The 18505-nt window shown below is 56.9% G+C and overlaps 1 protein-coding gene across 2 annotated transcripts in view; it reads right to left on the reverse strand.

Moving 5' to 3' along the window:
- Positions 1–3169: 3169 nt before the first annotated feature.
- Positions 3170–18505, reverse strand: part of PDE2A (phosphodiesterase 2A) — a 67141-nt gene continuing 51805 nt past the window's right edge. For both annotated transcript variants that reach the window (XM_069552991.1, XM_069552990.1), the window contains 25 exons: positions 18162–18221; positions 17204–17357; positions 16922–16974; positions 16652–16726; positions 16508–16549; positions 15905–15973; positions 15504–15634; positions 12766–12877; positions 12248–12287; positions 12045–12108; positions 11278–11350; positions 10960–11137; positions 10630–10742; positions 9879–9956; positions 8908–9030; positions 8397–8467; positions 7991–8113; positions 7578–7665; positions 7292–7339; positions 6176–6250; positions 5925–6024; positions 5600–5712; positions 5191–5229; positions 4945–5051; positions 3170–4602 (listed from right to left, as the gene is read on the reverse strand). In XM_069552991.1, coding sequence (XP_069409092.1) covers positions 4392–4602; positions 4945–5051; positions 5191–5229; positions 5600–5712; positions 5925–6024; positions 6176–6250; positions 7292–7339; positions 7578–7665; positions 7991–8113; positions 8397–8467; positions 8908–9030; positions 9879–9956; positions 10630–10742; positions 10960–11137; positions 11278–11350; positions 12045–12108; positions 12248–12287; positions 12766–12877; positions 15504–15634; positions 15905–15973; positions 16508–16549; positions 16652–16726; positions 16922–16974; positions 17204–17357; positions 18162–18221 — 2340 coding nt within the window. In that variant the 3' untranslated portion in view covers positions 3170–4391. The remainder of the gene's footprint in view (positions 4603–4944; positions 5052–5190; positions 5230–5599; positions 5713–5924; positions 6025–6175; positions 6251–7291; positions 7340–7577; positions 7666–7990; positions 8114–8396; positions 8468–8907; positions 9031–9878; positions 9957–10629; positions 10743–10959; positions 11138–11277; positions 11351–12044; positions 12109–12247; positions 12288–12765; positions 12878–15503; positions 15635–15904; positions 15974–16507; positions 16550–16651; positions 16727–16921; positions 16975–17203; positions 17358–18161; positions 18222–18505) is intronic.

Genomic DNA, 18505 nt, shown 5'->3' on the forward strand with positions numbered 1-18505 from the left:
CTGAGCTTCTGGCCTCAGTTTCTCTTGTCCACAAAGGGGACAATAATCCTGTCCATCCTTGGGAGAGCCCCCCAGTGAAGAGATGGTTCTTTTCCTCCAGCTACTTTCAAGAGAAGATGAAGAAGCCCCAGATGTTAGTGCAGAAGCGAGGGGACAGGCAATGGTTAACTGTCCAAGGCAACAGGCCTGAGGCAAGTGCTTTCTGCCAACCCAGCACCTCTCCCCAACTCCCACCCCACTGCACCCCAGACTATTTTTTGTTAGTTCCCAGGATTCCATGCTTCCCGCTTCCTCCTCAGTCCTATGGTTTCTCCAAGGATGGTTTAGGAATGGAGGGTGGCAGCCATCTTGTCAGGGAGTAGCAACACCTTCTTTCTTGGGTCTACCCCGTCAATCTTCACACTTGAGGGTGTACTTCCCATCTGGTAGGGACCCATCCTAGTACGCCCTCAGAGAACAATCTGGCTGTGCAGATTTCACTCACACAACATACCCTCCTGTACCCCGAAGGCCTCCAGCGAACTCATCACCCCAGTGAGGGCGTGGACAGGAGTGAGATTAGCCCCCGTCACACACCTGCCACGTGCCCTTCTCAGACCTCCCGGGAGGTGAGGCCAGCGGGGGCTCGGCGCCACCTGGTGGCCATCAGCAGCGCTACACGCCACCAGCCTCTTCACGCCCTTTCTGGTGCCCCACCCGCCCCCGCAACACACAGGCACACAGCGCTGATCCCAAACCCTTCTCAGGGGCCCCAATCCACTTGCTCACCACTCCTTCCCGCCACAGTCCTGAGGAGGCAGACGGAGACCCTGCGCTCCTGAATCTCCTTCCTCTATCCCAGAGAAAGAGCCGTCAGGCTCACATCCCAACCTTGGCTGATTACTTAACCTCCTGGACTTCACCTTTCTAGTCTGCAGAATGAGACAATAGTGTCTACGCCCAGAATCGTGGTTTCCTGTAAAATAAAACCATTAAGTTGGGAGGGCAGGGCAGTTACCAGAAGCCCTGGGGGCGCCTAAGCTTGTATTCTCCTACCGGGTGAGGGCTGCCCGCAGGCTCTGCAGAAGCAGGGTCCTCCTCCCGCCTCTCCTCCGGCCCCCACCCCTGGCAGCCCCCAAACAGCTGCCCCGCCCATCTTCCCCAGGGTCTCACCTCCTGCCAGAGGCTCCACCCAGCACCTGGTGGCCCGGGAGGGTGGCGCCTGAGCAGCTGCCCGGGGCTGTTCAAGAGCAGGTTGCTTTTCCAGGGCACTTGCCAATCCGGCCTCCACCCCCATCCAAGCAAGCACAAGTTCTGTGAATCCAAAGCGTCTTGAACTCCTCCTCCTTTGCCCAGCCTAGGCCACTGAGCATCCACTTTAGGATGCTGCTGCTGCTGCTGCTAAGTCGCTTCTTCAGTCGAGTCTGACTCGTGCGACCCCATAGATGGCAGCCCATCAGGATGATCCCCTCCCAACCGCTCTCCTGCAGTCCTTGCTTCGCCTTCTTGCAGGACCTTCTAAAATGCACACCTGAGCCCCCATTCCCTCGTGCCCACAAAGTCCAGCTGAACTCTGCAGTCTGGCATTCATGGCCCTCCCTGATCTGGCCTTAGCTCTCTCCATTCCCGTGTGTCAGCCACTCTCCTCTGAGCAGCAGCATTTGTAGGAGCAGTTCCTTCTCCCAGGAGTGCCTTGTCCCCTTCGCCAGCAGGAAAACCCCTGCTCATCTTCCAAACCTCACTGTGGTTTTCTCAGGTCCTTGCCTGGGGCCATAGGTATCATGGCCTGTGTCTCCCCTGCCAGGCTGTTAGACCCTCCAGACCAGGGTCGAGGATGAATTTAGCTCTGGGCCTCAGCATAGGGTCCTGCAGCTCAGGAGAAGATATCTGTGAGTTGTTTAATTTGGAGGCAAGGTGGGATGTGTCGCAGCATGGGCCTTGAACAGAATTAAATGTCCACGAGGGAGGGCAGGTGCAGAGGGAAGGGGAGGAAGGCTCAGGGGTGGGTACCTAGGTTGTGCTTCCACTTTGCCCAAAGGCCTGTGGAAGAGGACACACACACACACACACACACACACCCAGGGTCGAGGGTCACAGGCACCTGTGTTAGCCCACACCAATGCTGGTGTCAGCTGGACACAATTAGAGTAATCCTCTTCTGTCAGCCTGGAGCCAGGAAATGACTCACCCCCACCTGGGGGCCCACTGACTGGCCTGGGATCTGTGCTGTGAGAGGACAGACTGGGGGGCCCAAAGCAGGGGCTGAGCAGGGGAGGGGCCTGGACCCCACAGCCCCACAGACAAGCTAGAAGCCCTGGGACCGTTCAGCCCAGAGAAACAGATTCCAAACCAGAATAAACTGCCAGGCATGAGACATAGACAAGCTCTATGGTCCCGGACACCCTGAGGTGTCAACCAGCAAGGCCGAAACCCTGAGGCCATTGTGGGCAGACATAGGACCATTGCCCCCCAACCATCCCCCACCAGGAAAGCAGAGCCTAGTGCCCAGCCCCTTAACATGCCAACCTTTACTGATCTGGGAGAAATGGAGAGAAGACAGGAGGGTAGCAGGCAAGGTGGGCGTGGGGTCTGGAGACTGCCAATCAGAGCTTGCTCCTGTCACCAGTCTGGAGTCTGCCCCCCTGTCCGTGAAGAAGCAAGCACTCTCACAGCCAGGAAAGCAGGCACTCAACCCCAAAGACACAACCCAGGGCTGTATTTGATGCCCAGTCAGACTTGGGGCTACCCCTTTGGCTGGATTTACAGGGACACAGACAGGTATCCCTGCGGCTAGGAGAGCGTTCAGAGGCTCAGAGGCCTTGACTGTAAGGGCATGCGTGACTAAGGCAGACCAGCAGAAAGAGGGTCTGGAAGGAGCGCCAGGTCACCTGCTCCAGGCAGCCTTCTTGATGGCTTCAGTCTCTCATTTCTCCATTTCCAGCCCACAAACGACTGCCTCATGCTCAGGCCTCTGTATCTGCCATCTCCACCTCAGTACCCAGTATCTGGCACAGAACTGGTCTGGGGGTACCCCAACAGGTCCAGGACTCCCACAGAAGAGGGGCTAGGCAGCAGGGATGGGAGTTCCAGTAGCCTGGGAGTTCTTAAAGGCATTTGCCTTCCCCGATGCTGTTTCCCCACCACCAACAACCTCATGCACAAAGTCTGCAGACAGCCCCGTGGCGGAGGGTTGGTAGAAAGAAATAGATTTATTCTCATGTACAAAGCGGTCAGCCCACGGAACCATATACAACAGTTGCACAGAGTCCTAGAAAAAACACATCTCTCTAAAGGCAACTCAGAATAGGTAAGGCAGGTGGCCCCCCTCCCCCCACCCCGCAACACATACAGAACAAAACAGAGAAAGGAGAAGCCAGTGGCCAGGATGACCCCAGAGCCCCAGCCCTAGGGGGTCTCCAAAGCCCCGGGGCACGGGTGGATATGGCCTTGAAGAGGAGAGAGGCCTTGCCAGGCTGAGGCCAGGTCCCCCTCTGGCTGTAGGAATGGGGAAGGGGCTCCGGCTCAGGAGGTATCCTCAGGGGGTCACTGAGGAACTCAGTGTCAGCTCTGTGCCTAAGGGGGCCAAGGACCCTCAGTGGCCTCTCCTGGGACTCCACAGAACTATGGGGACTTGGATCTAAAAGGGGTCTTAGAGGATGGATTGTCTCACCATACTGTTTCGCAGAGAGGGGAAGGGACTTGCCCAGGGTCACACAGCCAGGAAGAACCATGGCGGACCCATGCTGGGCCTGCTTCCCAGCCCAGGGATCCTTCCTTCTCGCTGTTCTTATCCTGCTCTCTTCCTGAGCCCCCTCTCCCCAGAGCACTGCACTGGCCCCCTGGCAGCTTCCTTCTGGGACCCCTATATCCCCAGGTCCCGGTCCCCACCATAAGTACAAGGGCAGTCCTCAGGGCCACAGGTGATCTCATGGCTATTTCTAGTCCTCCAGCCAGGCTGATAACTGTCTCTAAGACCCACCCTTTGCCCACTCAGATGTCTCACGTTCTTGCCTGAGGATCCTGGGAGCCAGTGAGGGTGCCCCCAGAGGAAAGGGCACAGATCTGGTAGGACAGGAATGGGGCCCAGAAGAAACTATCCGGCTGCCTCAGAGAAGGTGTGGCCTGAAGGGTGGGGACTTGCCAAGGTGCAGTCAGAGGTGCAGAGCAGGGCACACTGCTCATTGGTTACCCCTGTGCTCTCAGAGGACAAATGACAAAGTCTCAGTGAGGCTGGAAGTCTTCCATTACACAGATGAGAAAGCTGAGGCCCGGGAAGGTCAGACCTCACCTGGGGTCACGTGGGAAGTCCTGGCCTAGAATCCAGGACCCTTGGCTCTGGTCCCAGGGTGTACGGCCAGGCCCATGGAGGGTTGTGGGAGGAAGCCTGGGCAGGGAGGGGTCCCAGGAGGGACTCACTCAGCATCAAGGCTGCAACAGCCATTGATGGGAGCCCTAGCGCCATCCAGGTCAGGCACCTCATACTCCTCGTCCAGGAAGTCCAACGAGTTGTTGCTCGGGAGGCCTCGGATGGTGAACTTGTGTGACACCTTGGTCCAGTGCTCACGATTAGAGGCCACGCGTTCGTACAACTCGGCCGCCTTGGGGAATAGGTCTTGCAGCAGCCTGGGGGTGGATAGGGGCAGGTTTAGAGGTCAGAAGGCAGACTGAGCCGCAAGAAAGATTAGGGCTGGACCACAGGTAGGACTTCCACAAGAGCATGACGCATAAGATTGGAAGCTCAAGGAGAGCTTGACCATCTCTTTCCATAAGGGACCAAGGAGGAAGCAAATGGCCCATTTAGGGGCAAAGCAAGAGACAGCTGTGCTCAGAGACAAGCAGTGGATGAGGTGGAGCAGGGCCAACCAGCACAGCACTTGTGTCTGCTATGATGGCCACAGCCAGCCCCATCCCATTCCCATACCATCCCTGGGCAGTGTCCCCAGCAGGCCCCGTGAGCTCACTCACTTGTAGATGGGCATTGCGATGTGCTCCATGAAGCTGATCTGCAGCTCGGGGATGTAGGCCTTCTCACGGTCCATCATCTCCATCGGCCTGTTGCCCATGGCCTTCTCCTGCAGGCATCAGGTTGTCAGGCCTGTCTGGCCCTCTCCATGCTCCAGAAACATCTGGATCAGGCTAACCCAGCCCCTCCTGGGCCCAGGCTATGAACCCTCCCCCAACCTGGGCACCCTGAGGTCACACCCCACATACCAAGTCTCCCTGGGAGAAGAACTCTTTGTAGATCAGCTCCTGAAAGGTCAACACTCTCATTACCTCCTGTGAGTGTGATCTACCCGCCCACGCTCCTCCATAGCCCATTCCCAAGGGGGGGAACTGTGGCACTGGGACCTTAGGACCTGTCCTCACCATCCCTGGCCTGGAAGGAGGACGGTGGCTGGGTTCTGGCCTGCCTTCCACCAGCCACTCACTGATTTGCTGGGTGACCCCTCAGTGAGTCCATGCCCCTCTCTGAATCTCTCTGCTGTCACCTGAGGTGGCCTAGGTTTCTGTCTCCCCCACAGGCTGAGCTCAGCACTTGGAGGGCGTGCAGGCTTCAGGAGCCGCACAGAGCCAGGCAGTATGTACAGCCTGCGCCTTCCCAAGAAGATGTGGCACTTACTGCAATCTTCCTCGTGGTCTTCCAGCCCTTGGTCTGGTCGGAGAGGTCACAGGAGGTCATAAGGAGGCAGAGAAGGAGGCTGTGGTGCTGCTTGTTGGTTCGATCATAGCCCACTGTCGGGGAGAGGACAGGGTCAAGGAGAGGGCCCATCCCAGAGTGGTGCAGGGAATTCAGCACCCTGGATGGGATCCAGGGATGCAGAGCTGGGTCTGCCTGGTGGGCTGATGTTGGAAGGGATGGGTCTGAACCCTGGGGATGCCCTCCAGGTGAGTCCCCCTCTTGGTGGTCCCTCCCTGATCTCGAGACCCAGACTAGAGGCAGGCACCTTCGGCCATCTTTTGAAGGTCCTTGAAGATGCGGAGGTGGTGGGCCAGGTCTGTGGCCAAGATGATGTCCCGCATCAGATCCAGCATGCGCTGATAATCCTGGGTGGGGGTGGGGGTACAAGGTCAAGGCCCAGACACCCCACCCCCTACTCCCCTAAACCTCAGGAATCTCCACCCCTCGGGTCTGCCTCTCCCATCTCAGGCCAGCTCCCAGCTCCCACTCCCTGCCCCCCACCCCCAGCCCCATCACCTTCCGGGAGAAGTGGTCAAAGATGTTGCAGCCGTGGGTGTTGAGGATGGCAATGGCCTGCGCGAAGTGGTGCCTCTGCGGGGAGAGGCGCGGGAGGGGCCCAGCTGGGGTGGGGGTGCTCCTCCTCACTGACTCCAAGGGAGGAAGCAAGCCCAGCCCAGCCCTGGCCCCCAAACTGAGCAGAGCAGGCAGAACTGGGGAGTCGGGGCTGGGGGGCCAGTTCCCTTTCTGGGCTCTATTTTGCCCCTCCATGTGACCCTGGGCAAGTCCCTGGCCATGTCTGAGCCTCAGATTCCTCAGCTGTCAGTCAGACGGACACGACAAGGTGAGCTCTGAGGGCCTCTCAAGCTGGAATGATTCTGAAATGATCCCTTGGAGTCTTCGACACTAATTCATGCAAGAAACATTTGTGTGCTGACAGGGAAGGGCAGTGATGAGGCGAGGGCAAGACCCCTGTCTTCTGACGCTGAAGGGCTGTCACTCAGAGATGGAGCCGACTCAGCCCAGGGCGTGGAGGGCAGGAGCCAGGCTGCCACCAGGCCTCCCAGGAGGAAGCAAGCCCCTCGTCTCTGGGGGCGTGCAAGCAGGAGCAGTTCCAGAGGGGTGTTGTTGGGGGCAGGGTGGGGCAAGGTGACCTTGAAAGTTTGGTTCCCACTCATGCCAAGCCCTGTGCCAGATGCAGGGAACTCAGAGATGTCTCCGATTTTGTTTCTGCCTCCAGGAGCTCCCATTGGGGGTGGGCAGACACAAATCAGTCTCAGGCAAAGCTGAGCGTGACGGGACAAGGAGCCCATGCCAGGCTGGGAGCAGAGGGGGTTTCACAGGGTGTCCTTGTGACATGCAAAGAGAAACAGGCTAACTACAAGGCCTCCCTGGGCAAACCTGGGCTCGGGCAGAACCTGCAGCCTGACTGGCACCCCCAGCCGCACGGGTACCCTTCCAAGCTCATCGGGAACAAGAGTCAGACGTGCCCTGGGGGCGCTGCAGCTCTCCCAGTCTGGGTGGAAAGCAGGACTTGGCCTGGGGAGGAGCCGAGCCACAGTCTAGCTTCGTATTAATAAGTAATTGGCCTTAAGGGGACAGTGGGGATGGGGATACTGGGCAGAATGGTGGTACCTCCATGACAGAGCCTTCTGAGCTGTAGAGCGCGGCCAGCACAGATTTCTGAAAAAAATCAAAGAAAACTCCATCACTCCTGACATCCAGAGGCATATTAGGGTCAGAACAGCCCAGCTCCTCCCACCCCCTCAGCACTCCCGCGTCTCCCATAGCCTGGGAGAGCCTCCTCCTGTCTCTCAACTGGCTCCTGGTCTCATGAGCTCCCACCACCCCTCAGGCTGGAGGGGTGAGGCTCCCAGACACCCCGGGGAGGGTGCCCACTGTGAGGAGGGCAGGGTCTCACCGAGGCCACCTGGAAGGAGTTGTTTGTGCCTCTGTGGTCCAGGTCATGACACATGCAGGAAATAAACAAAGCAAAGATCTCCATGTCCCTGGTTGGGCAGAGACAGAGGGCACGGCGGTGAGCCACAGCTCCCTCCTCCACAGGAGGGCCAGCTGGAGGAGATGGCCACAAGACGGGGAGCTGCTCCGTGGCCAGTGGCTGAGCTCTTGGCCGCACATGTCCGGGAATCACCTGCACAGGGGCTCAGGAACCTGGGTCCCCTTCTTGGAAAGAGGCCTTGTACCTTTCGCACTGGGCTGTTAAGAGGATCCTGTGAGGCAATGCATGCAAAGTCTGCCACACAGGAGGTGCAGTTCTGTCCCCAGGAAGGGGACCCCAGCAGCTGCCAGACGGGGGCAAGGGCAGCCACTCACTCGAGGTAGTTGGTGAGCTCCAGGTTCTTGTAGAGCAGGTAGCAGAAGTGGGAGACAGAAAAGGCGTGCATCCAGTTGTGGTAGGGGGGATCCCGGTAGCCCTTCTTCACCATCAAACAGAACCTGGGGGTGGGGAGAGGGCAGCTCATGGGCCTCAGGCTCTCCTCCTCCAGCAAGCCCTCCAGGCTCTGTCCTGCCCCATTCCTTCCCTTTTCTCAAGGTTCCCAGTGTCTGTGAATTGCCTCTCACTGGTGGATCCTCCCACCATTACAAGTCTGGGTCTCCCCTAGACATCCTCAGAGGTCCTTCCCAGAGCACAGGGAGCAATGGATGTGAGAGGAGAGGACAAAAATGGAGGCAGAGACAGGTCTGCTGGTACACGGAGAGGAGGGCTGGGGGTACACACCGGGCCAGTGTCGGGCAGTCAATTTTGTAGTTATTGATGAAATTCATGTCCTGCAGCATGCTCAGGATGGCCTGGACAGAGCAGAAGGATGGATCAGAGAGACTGTCAGTTTCAAAATGCACCCCACTCCCCTTGGGAGTGGCTCCACTCCCCAACTTGGCACTTCTTGAAGCCTCCAAAATGTTGGAGTCTTAGAACTTTCAGATCTAAACTTGAGAACCAAAAAATGGTACAGCCAAGCATTCTTGGAGCCATGAACTTAGAAATAGGAGATCTAAGAACTCTTGGAACCAAGTTCACACAAAGTCTTAGAAAAACAGGGAGGGAGGTGCCAATCCTGAGGCCATCGTTGGTTCCAGTCCAGCCCCTGGGCAGGCCCTGTGGGCCATGCTGGCAGACCACATGCCCCCTCCATCTCTTGATGACTGTCTTGCCAGGACTTTCCTATGCACATCTAACTTCGATCTCTGGCTGTCCATCCTCCACAGTCAAGTGGGGCGAGCCAGCTCACCATGGAAGTGTCATCCTCGGGCAGAGAGCGAGGAGTGTATGTGAAACTGGCAAAGTTGGAGTCAATGGCAGCCACAGGCTGGATCCCGTCGTGGAGAAGTTTGGTGTACTCGTCATCAGAGACCTGGAGGGGAGCGGCCAGGGCATTAGAAGACAGCCTCTACCCTATCCAATGACTTCAACCTCAAATGCCCACAGTCGTGGGGACCTCCCACTCGAATGCACCCCAGTTGGGTCTTCCATGGGTTGTCACTGGGCAGGAGAACACCATCCTCCCCTCGCCATCCTGCAGCCAACCTACTGCGCCTCCTTGCCTGGGCCCACCCTCATCTGTAACCGCCTCTCCTTGTTAAAGGCAGAGAACACCTCTCCTTGACACCATGGTGGCCTTCTACAGAAAATAATTCAAAGATTCCTTCTTTGGGGAGGAGCATCTCAGAGCCAATCCTTCCTGCTACAGTTTTGACCCCAGCCACAAAGTCTGGCCTTTTGGTTTGGACACAGAGGAGAGGAAATGTTCAAATGAACAATGGCCATCACATACTCTGAACTAAAGTTCCAGACAGCTAGTCTTGCACAGGGTCTGGGGATGGGACTGCCTAGGACTGCAGGACCACTGTTCCTAAGGGAGCTGCGGGAGGACCCTGAGTGGGCTTCCCAGCTGTCAGCAGTTCCCAGGATGAGAATTATCCCTGGACATGGGGAACACCTGGCTGAACCATGCTCTCCGCTGGGCTGAGTCTTGCTGCCAGCTTTGGGGCTGAACCAGAAATTGCTTTGCAGAGAGGCTGCCCCGAAGGAGAGCAGGAGATCAAAAGGCCAGGCACTGCTCTTATCTTCAAGAGAGGGTGATCAGAAAGCCCAGCCTGATCCAGGGCACCAGAGGATTCATGGAGCTAGGGGAGGAACAGGGGGACTACAGGGGACCCTGGGGCCCTGAGAAAGAGGGTAGAAGCTCTGTGCAGGGCTCACCTTCATGTGGTACATCATCATCTCATTGGCCAGGTGGCTGCGATACTGCGCCTCATTCACTTTCTTGTATAGGAGGGACTTGTGGGGGAGAGAGGGAAAGATAGGGCTCAAGCAAGGTGGCTGTGAAATACCCAGGACCAGGACAAAGGGATCAGATAGAACCTCCCTCAACTCCTGTCCCATGCTGGGCCCAGTCTGAGCCTTCAAGCTCCAGCCCAGAGTAGCGAACCCTCTCCAACTTTCATCCAGACCTGCCCTTGCTCCTCCTCCCCAGGGCCTCTTAGCACTTGATCTAGCACTTTGCATGCTCTCCTGAGCCTGCCCCAGCTTCAATGATGGAGCCTGAGGCCCTTAATGGAGAAAGAGAAGCAAGGAGTGGGGGATAGCGTTAGAGATCTAAGGGTTGGATTCCCGGGTCAGAGCTGCCAGCTGTGGACAATGAGATCCAACATATCCCCACAAGAAGCTAAAAAGGGGCTCGAGTTGAGGTTGCTTTCGGAAAAGGGGGAAATAAAACAGGTCTCCCATAGTCCTAGGAGGCTAACTGGACAGGACTGGAAATAGTATCCCCAATTTTCTGATGGGAAACTGAGGCCAGAAGTGACCAGTAGGTAGTGAAGACTGCACAGCAACCCAGCAGCAGGGCTCTGAGCCCCAGGGGCGGGCACAAACCCATCTGGACAGAGCAAGGAGAGCCTCTGTGGAGAGGAGAACAGAGGGTCCTGCATGGGCCTGCTCCTGTCCCGCTCACATGGGCAATGCTGATGCCGCAGTAGATGGAGAAGGCTGTAGCCAAGTCTTCATCAAACTTGCTGAACCATGGTCCGTTGATCTTGTTCACCAGCTCGGCCACACCGATGACCTCTGGGGACCAAAGAGGAGCTAGGATGAGCCAGTGGACGTGTCCGACGATCTGTCCTCCCACGGTATCCTCAAGGGACATCACAGGCTTGGGAAACCCCATCCCTTCAGCCCGGGGATGCTGGGGTGGTAAGAGACGGCTTGTGGACCTTCTGCTCGGCTCCGCCCCACCCTCTCAGGCCCCGCCCCGGCCCTTTTCCGGAGCCATCACTACCCGCACCCTGGTTCTCGTTCTTGATGGGGAAGCAGAGGATGTTGCGCGTCCGGAAGCCGGTGCTGTCGTCCACGCCTCGGTAGAAAAGCGGATGTGCGTAAGCATCTGGGATGTTCAGGATCTGGCCGGTGGTCGCCACATGACCCGCGATGCCCTGGTCAGCAGGGATGCGGATCTCATAGCTCTGCCAGGGCAGGAATGGAGTTGAGAGGAGGGTTAGCGGCCGGTCACAGAGCGGACCATCAAACGTAGGGCCTGCTCCCCCGAGGACTCCCGGCCCTCCGGACCACGGCCACACCCTCCCTCCACGCAGCCCTGCCTCACCTCATCTTCCACCACGCCCCCATCGAACACCTTAGCCACCAGCTCGTTCTGATCCAGCAGGAACACAGAGCAGCTGTGGAGAGATGGCGTTGGTCCATAGGGCCCTGACACCCCTCTGTGCTGCTGCTGCTGCTAAGTCGCTTCAGTCGCGTCCGACTCTGTGCGACCCCATAGATGGCGGCCCACCAAGCTCCGCAGTCCCTGGGATTCTCCAGGCAAGAACACGGAGTGGGTTGCCATTTCCTTCTCCTCTGTGACCACCTCTCAAATCTCAGGACTTGAGGTGAAGCCTAGATTTCTGAGGCCTGGAGGGGGTGACCTATGGTGAGACTCTCCTCAGGGCTAGCTGACTCCAGACATTAGTTCAGATGGATAATTTTTTTTTTTTTTTTTGCTAGCACCTACCATGTACCAGACACTGTATTAAGAGCTGAGGACCCACGGCCTGCAAAGCAAGCAGCGTGCTTTCTGTCATTGGATGTTACAATCTAGTGAGGGACACAAGCCTGAAATAAAAAAATCACGCAAGACGTGGGTCCCGCAAGAAGGCAATGGGGGGGACGTCCCTGGTGGTTCAGTGGTTAAGACAACATGCTTCCAATGTAGGGAGCGTGGGTTCAGTCCCTGCTTGGGGAACTAAGATCTCACATGCTGTGCAAGCCAAATAAATTACAACAGAGGGGGAAAAAAGAGGAGAGGAAAAGAGAGGTGATGACTGAGGGCCAGGGCCTCTCTCTCTCTCCCCACTCCTGGGTGGATTCACTCACATCTCAGCATTGCTGAGGTTCCTGGCCTCTGTGATGATCTCCTGGAGCAGCACGGAGACGTCATCTGCCGGAGGGAGAAGCGTGGGGGGCTGTGGTGAGACAGGCTGGAGTGTGCTGACAAGCCTGCCTGCCTCCCCTGCTCGAAACACCAGTCCCCCGACTCCCACCCCACAGCCAGGCATGGAGGAGGGCAGTGCACTCACCCAGGTGAGTGAAGAGGTTCTTCGCCACTTGAAGAAGAGCCTGGAATGGAGAACAAGGGGATCACAGGGACTCAGGTTGCAGGGGTTCACCCTCTTCAGCCCCCTGCCTCCGTCAGCCTGAGGGTCTTCTCATTCTTTCCCTGGGGCTCACAGGACAGGCCAGAGACTGAGAGAGTCTAACTGCATCATTTGGCTCTAAGGGAAGGAGTGGGAGTTCTAGTCCTAGAGAGGGTGAGCAGGAAACCTGAGTGTCACAGGTGCGGTCCCCTGGAACTCTAGCCATCCAGATGTTGTTGTGATGCCCAATCCGAACACTAGAGGGCGGTCGCATACTGGGCCTGCAGCCAGAGGTGCCGTCCTGAGGAGCTCCAGTTCTCCTCTTTCAGAGACTTCCAGGGGCCTAGGTAGTCTCCCCACCACTGGCCCCAAAACCCATGGGCTTTTCCCTTGCAGATGACTCTCTGGGGCTGAGAGCTGGGGGAGCTGGCCCCCTAGAGCAGTCAGGGCAGCCCACGCACCTGGCACTCACACTTGAGCTTCTGCTCCTTCTGGAAGGCCAGGGTGCTGGTGAGCACCGTGCTGGTGTAGTGGAAGCAGTGCTGGGTCACGCGCTCGTCCTGGTCTGTGAACCTGCCAGGGCGGGGTGGCGGGGGTCACCGCAGAGGGCAGACCACAGACTGCTCTCCCCGATCCGCCTCCCCTCCGTCCCTCCAGGAAGCCCACCCAGAAACCCACCAGCTCACCTCACCCTCCTCTGCTGGGGCCGCTCACCACCCAGCGGCTTGGGCCAGCTTCCACCTCAGACTGGGGGGCTCTAATCCTCCTCTGCCCCAAATGTGTTTTCCTCCTCAGACTATTGCTTCTCAAAGCCAGAGACTTCTCAAAGTCTCCCTCCTCTGACTTCAGATTTACCCAGACTGAGGCTGAGTCTTTCCCCTCAGACTGGAGACCCGCCCGCCCACAGGCTATGTATTCTCCTGCCCCTCACCTCCAACCTCAGGGAGGGGCGGTGCACTGCCCTGTCTCATCCAGCTCCTACACTGTCCTCCCTTCCCTGGAACCTGCAGGCCCTGATTTGGTGCCCCCACAAGTCCTGAGGTGGCTGTGGGCAGGGCAGGGCCCATATCATATTCACAGAGCTGGCGGGCATCTGACAAGATTGGCCTGAAATCCTGAGGAAGTCATTCAATCCGGCCACCCAATGATTTGTCACCAGGGAGCTTTGTGGGACTTGGGCTGGGACGGGACCTGGGCTGTGGACGTGGGTAAGCCTCTCTGGATGGGGATCATGGGGAGGTGGAGTATTCCTCAGAGACTCTGACCATTTCTCAGCCCCCAGATTTCCCTGCCAAGAGCCCTCCCCATTTGGGGGCTACCTGCAGTGCTCCTCTCTGCTGGGGTATCCCCCACTCATGCTTGCCATCCAGTGATTCGGGTCTAGACCCCAATCCCCACTGCGCTGTGTCTGTCTCCCCACCTGCCTTCTCACTGCATTTGAGGCCCCTTCACTTGGTCCCGCCCACCTCTCTCCCCTATTCTATGGGCATCTGAGCCTCAGCCAGAGTAAGATGCTCATCATTCTGAGAAAATCTTGGGCTCTTTCACACCTTCATGCTTTTGCTCACACTGTTTGCTCTGCCTAGAATACCTTTCCCACTGTCCCTGCTCTGTGACCTGAAAATAAACATCGAGTCTTGAAGCCAGTCTTGAACTCTGACTGTATCGCCCCCTGTCCAGTGCAGAGCCTGGTACAGGCGAGATGTCTGCAAAGTGTTTGCTAAAGTCTTAAATGTACCTCTTCCCCTGCCACCAGCCTCATCGCACTCCCAGATGAAGGGACGTTCTCAGGGTTCCGGGCTGCTTCTCTACAGAGCCTGCTCTGAGCTGAGCACCACCTTGGCTCATGCAATTATTCAGCACTTACTCCCTGAAAGATGTGGAACCTAGAGATGACCTTGTCTCTGCCCTGAGCCTCAAGGCTGTCACCCAGTCCCCATCTCATTTCCCTTCTGATATTTCCTCTCCTCCAGGTCCAAGACCATCTCAGAACCCAGGCTGGCAGCCAGAGGCCACAACTCTTGCTGGACTTCCCACTCTGCACTCTCCCTCACCAAAGGCCTACCCAAGGCCATCCAGCCAGCACAGGGTCAGACACACTAGGGATTCAATGTGTACTTACTGAATGGCACAAATACTCCCACACCAGGATGCTCACCAGTTCCCCATGACACAGACCCCCATCCTCCCCACCTCAATTAGTCCTGCCTTGTTCCTGTCTTCATTTCCCCAGGCCTCCATGCTGGCAGGTCCTGCTACTCAGATCTGACTCCCAGATCTCTGCTCCACCCCTGCAGACACTGTCCTTGGGCTTCTGACCTCTCTAGTCCCAACATCTCCAGTCTTCACTTCCTGCAGGAGCTCTGATGCCTCAAACCCAGCTTGCCAATTTGGGCCCCAGGGGCCAAGCATCTTGTCAGCATCTCTCTGCATCCTGGAATCAGAATGCAACCCCTCACCTGCCCACTACTCCCTACTACTGGGCATGCTGGACCAACTGTGGCAGCATTCACATCCTAAATATGCCCCCAGGACAGATGTGGCTAATCACAGCACTGTTTCTCACTAAACTAATACAATGCTTCAGGCAGCAATTAATGAGTTGGTGTAGGACATGAAATCTGTGATACCACTTCTGTACCCCAAATCTGACCTCAGTTCTTGAGACATACTTCCTGACTAAGCCTGTGTACCTGACTCTTGTCCTGTCCACCCTTCTGTTTCACATGATTCTTACAGCTGTCCTATCAATGCCTCTGAAGAGCCTCAGCTTAGCCCCACCCCCATGCCTATTCCCTTGAGCCACTGTCCACAACGTCAGTGATGCTCTGTGGGTCCCAGAGAGTTCACCCATCCTAGAGCACATTGCTCCTCCATCAGTTACCAGCAGAAATGCTAATACAGGGATGGCAAGTCGGGGGAAGGCCAGTACCAAAACATGGATAATCCAAACTGTAGGAAGTGGAAACGAGAAGGGGAACTTGTTTGGACCTCAGCATAATTTTACAAAGCCCAATGGAGCAGAAATAAGGGCCTATTGCTCCCATAATCTCCATCTCTTGCACAGACAAACCATTCAGCCCACCATTGCTAGAATAGTAACCCCTGCCCAATACCCTTCCTACACTGTTACCCGAGTCAAGCCCTGCCCAGCCTCTCAGCTCCATCTCCTGACCCACATCCCTCCACCCAGACTCACAAGTCTCCTCCGAGCTTGTTGAAGGCGCAGGCCAAGGCCACAACCTGGTCAGTGGCCCGGCTTATGACAGGGACACAGAGCATGGCCTGCACCTCACAGCCCAGCATGCTTTGCAGCTGTTGCACATCCTCCTGCAAAGGAGAAGCAAGAGGGGAGGCAAGTCAGGGCAGGGAAGGAAGAACATGCTTCCCTCCCCCGCCCTCCACCACACTCTGCAACAGGAGGGTCTGAAGGGCTCAGGCAGGGTGGGAAGTGCTATGACACAGGGTGGGCTAGGAGAAAGTTCCCGGGTCTTGTCTCCCCTATTCCTAGGTTGCCCAGGCCCAGAGAACCTGGCCCTGGGGACTGGGCAGAAGGCTCTCCCCTGTATCCTCCCCTGGTCCAGCCAGGCTATGGCTTACAGAGGTGAGATCTTTCAGCTGGATAGACTTCTTGTCTTCCACCACTTGGCCCAGGCGTCCTGTGGTCAACTGAGGGAGTGAGGAGAGCCAGTCAGGGCCAACTCTTTCCAAGATCAGGCCATGTGAGACCTCTCCCTTCATCAAGTCTGGAAGTTTCAACTACTTCTTCAGTCAGTCCAAATTGTGGATGGAGTCAACATTGAGGAATGGGGGTGGGGGGTGGGGGGAGTAGGCTCTTGACCAGAATCTCCTATGAAGGACTTAAGAGTCTTCCCTAACTAGGAGAGGAAAAAAGCAGAATCCAAGGATTCCCACTGATCCTAATGGATTCTAAGAAAGCCAAGCCCAGAGATATTCCAACAGAAGTGACCTGGCCCCAGGTAAAACTTTCTGTAGATTGTGAGTGATTTCTCCTAAGGGATCTGATCATGAGAGGTTATGATCTCTCATAACGTTTCTAAGTAGATCTGAAGGTCCAGATAATTCCATCAGATTCCAAGAGATTCTAGTAGATTACAGTCTCACTGGGCAGATCGCAGGAATGCCTGGTCCGCTTTAACTGCTTCTTCAGACCCCAACACAGGGGACAGACGCAGAACTCACCGGAAAGCTGATCTCTTCCTCCAGTACTTTATCTCCAATGACCTGATGGGCAGAACGACGTGGACTGGTTAAAGGACAGACAAGGTTTTTCCTCTGAGAGACCCAGTTCCCTCGCCCTGCCCCACAGTGGCTCTGGGCCCTCACCTTGCAGGAGAGCTGGAGATTGTCCTCGGATACCAATAGGAGGCAGCAGCGGGATGCCTGGGTTTCCTGTTGCAGCTGAGAGGGAGGGACACAGCGAGGGGCTGACCTTGCATACGGGAGATCCCCACTCCCCACCCTCTGCCTTTCTGAGGCTCCGCAGGTAGGTGGAGGAGAGAGGAGGGTCAGGACATCTGAACCTGTACTGAGATGGAGGGCTCAAGGGGACTTCCGTCCCGGGAGGAACACAGTGGGAGGGGCACAGGGACTCACATATTGGAGGACTTTGAGCTGCAGGGAAGAGGCGTCCAGGTCGTAGAGCTCCCCTGCGATGGTGGGGCAGGAGTCAGACAGAGGGCCCACAGATTTCCTCCAAGGGCGTGAGCCCTCCAATTCCAACCCCCACCCAGTTCAGGACCTGCTCTTCAGCAGCGGCCCCAGCCAGCCCCCCGCCGCGCCCCAGCGTAGGCCCCGCCCACCCACGGCCCTTCCCACCCGTGGCTCCGCCTTCACAGGTTCGCGCCCCGCCCCTCCCCGCCGAGGCCAGGTCCTCACCGCAAAGCTGCAGGATCTTTCGGTCTTGGTCTGTGTACGCGACCCCGCCCTTCTGGTCTCCCACCGCCTCCTCCGGAGGATTCTGGGTCGCTTCCGGGGCCGCGCTGCACTCGCGCTGCTGCAAGGCCTGCACCCTTTTCAGGGCCACCAGGGTCTGGGGCGGGCGGAGCGGTCAGCAAGCCACACGCCCCACCTTTATCGCCCTCGCCACCGTGGGACCTCTAGCCTTGGTTTGAGCCGTTTCCTCTGCCTGCGGTGCCATCGCCCCCCACCCCCACACTCCCGTGGGCTCCCTCTTTCCGCGGAGAGTCCCTCGGTCCATGATCAGGTAAATACTGGGTTTGCCTCCACCTCTAGCCCCCAGACTCTTCCAAGGCAAGAACAGGGTCAGATTGCTCTGTCTCTAGAACCCATGGGGAGTCGTCGTTGAGTTCTTGTTAAAGTCACAAAATCATAATCTCAAGGAAGAGCCTGAGTATCATTATGTACATATTCCTTCTTCAGTTCAGTTGAGTCGCTCAGTCGTGTCTGACTCTTCCCGACCGCATGGACCACAGCACGCCAGGCCTCCCTGTCCATCACCAACTCCCAGAGTTTACTCAAACTCATGTCCATTGAGTCGGTGATGCCATCCAACCTCTTATCCTCTGTCGTCCCCTTCTCCTCCTGCCTTCAATTGTTCCCAGCATCAGGGTCTTTTCAAATGAGTCAGGTGGCAAAGTGTTTGACTTGCCTTATATCACTAGTACCCTAAGTAGGTCAGTGCTATCCTTATCCTGATTCTCAGAAGTAAAACTGAGGCTCAGAGAGCTTAAGTGACTTGCTCAAGGTCACACAGCCCAAAAGTGCAGCCCTAGAACCCAGCTCTGTCCATCTCCCTGGCCAGATCATCTTCCCATCAGTTGTGATGAGGGTCTTCAGCAGCCCCCATCCTACACCAGCCTTAACCCCTACTTACATGCTTCTCCACGGCTTGCAGGCTCCACTCCTCATTGTCACTCAGCTGACCACAGTGCACCTGGAGGAGAGGGAGAGGGGAACCAGCTGTGACCTTCCCTAGCCTCTTGTCTCTACCAGAGTGCCCTCCCTATGCTTGGCACACACCTGGCCCCACCAACACATACACACTCCAGTCTGTGGCCTCAATGATAAGTCCATCCTCTGACCAAGCAGATGGCTGGGAAATCCCCTCCTCCAGAAAGCTTTCAAGGGCTAATCCAAAGAAGTGGAACTTTTCTGATCTCTGACTTTTCAGCCACTGTCCTATCTATAGCACAAGCCAGGTGTATAGTGAGGGACAGG

This window comes from Ovis canadensis, chromosome 15 (genome assembly GCF_042477335.2).
Source record: "Ovis canadensis isolate MfBH-ARS-UI-01 breed Bighorn chromosome 15, ARS-UI_OviCan_v2, whole genome shotgun sequence".
Lineage (NCBI taxonomy): Eukaryota > Metazoa > Chordata > Mammalia > Artiodactyla > Bovidae > Ovis > Ovis canadensis.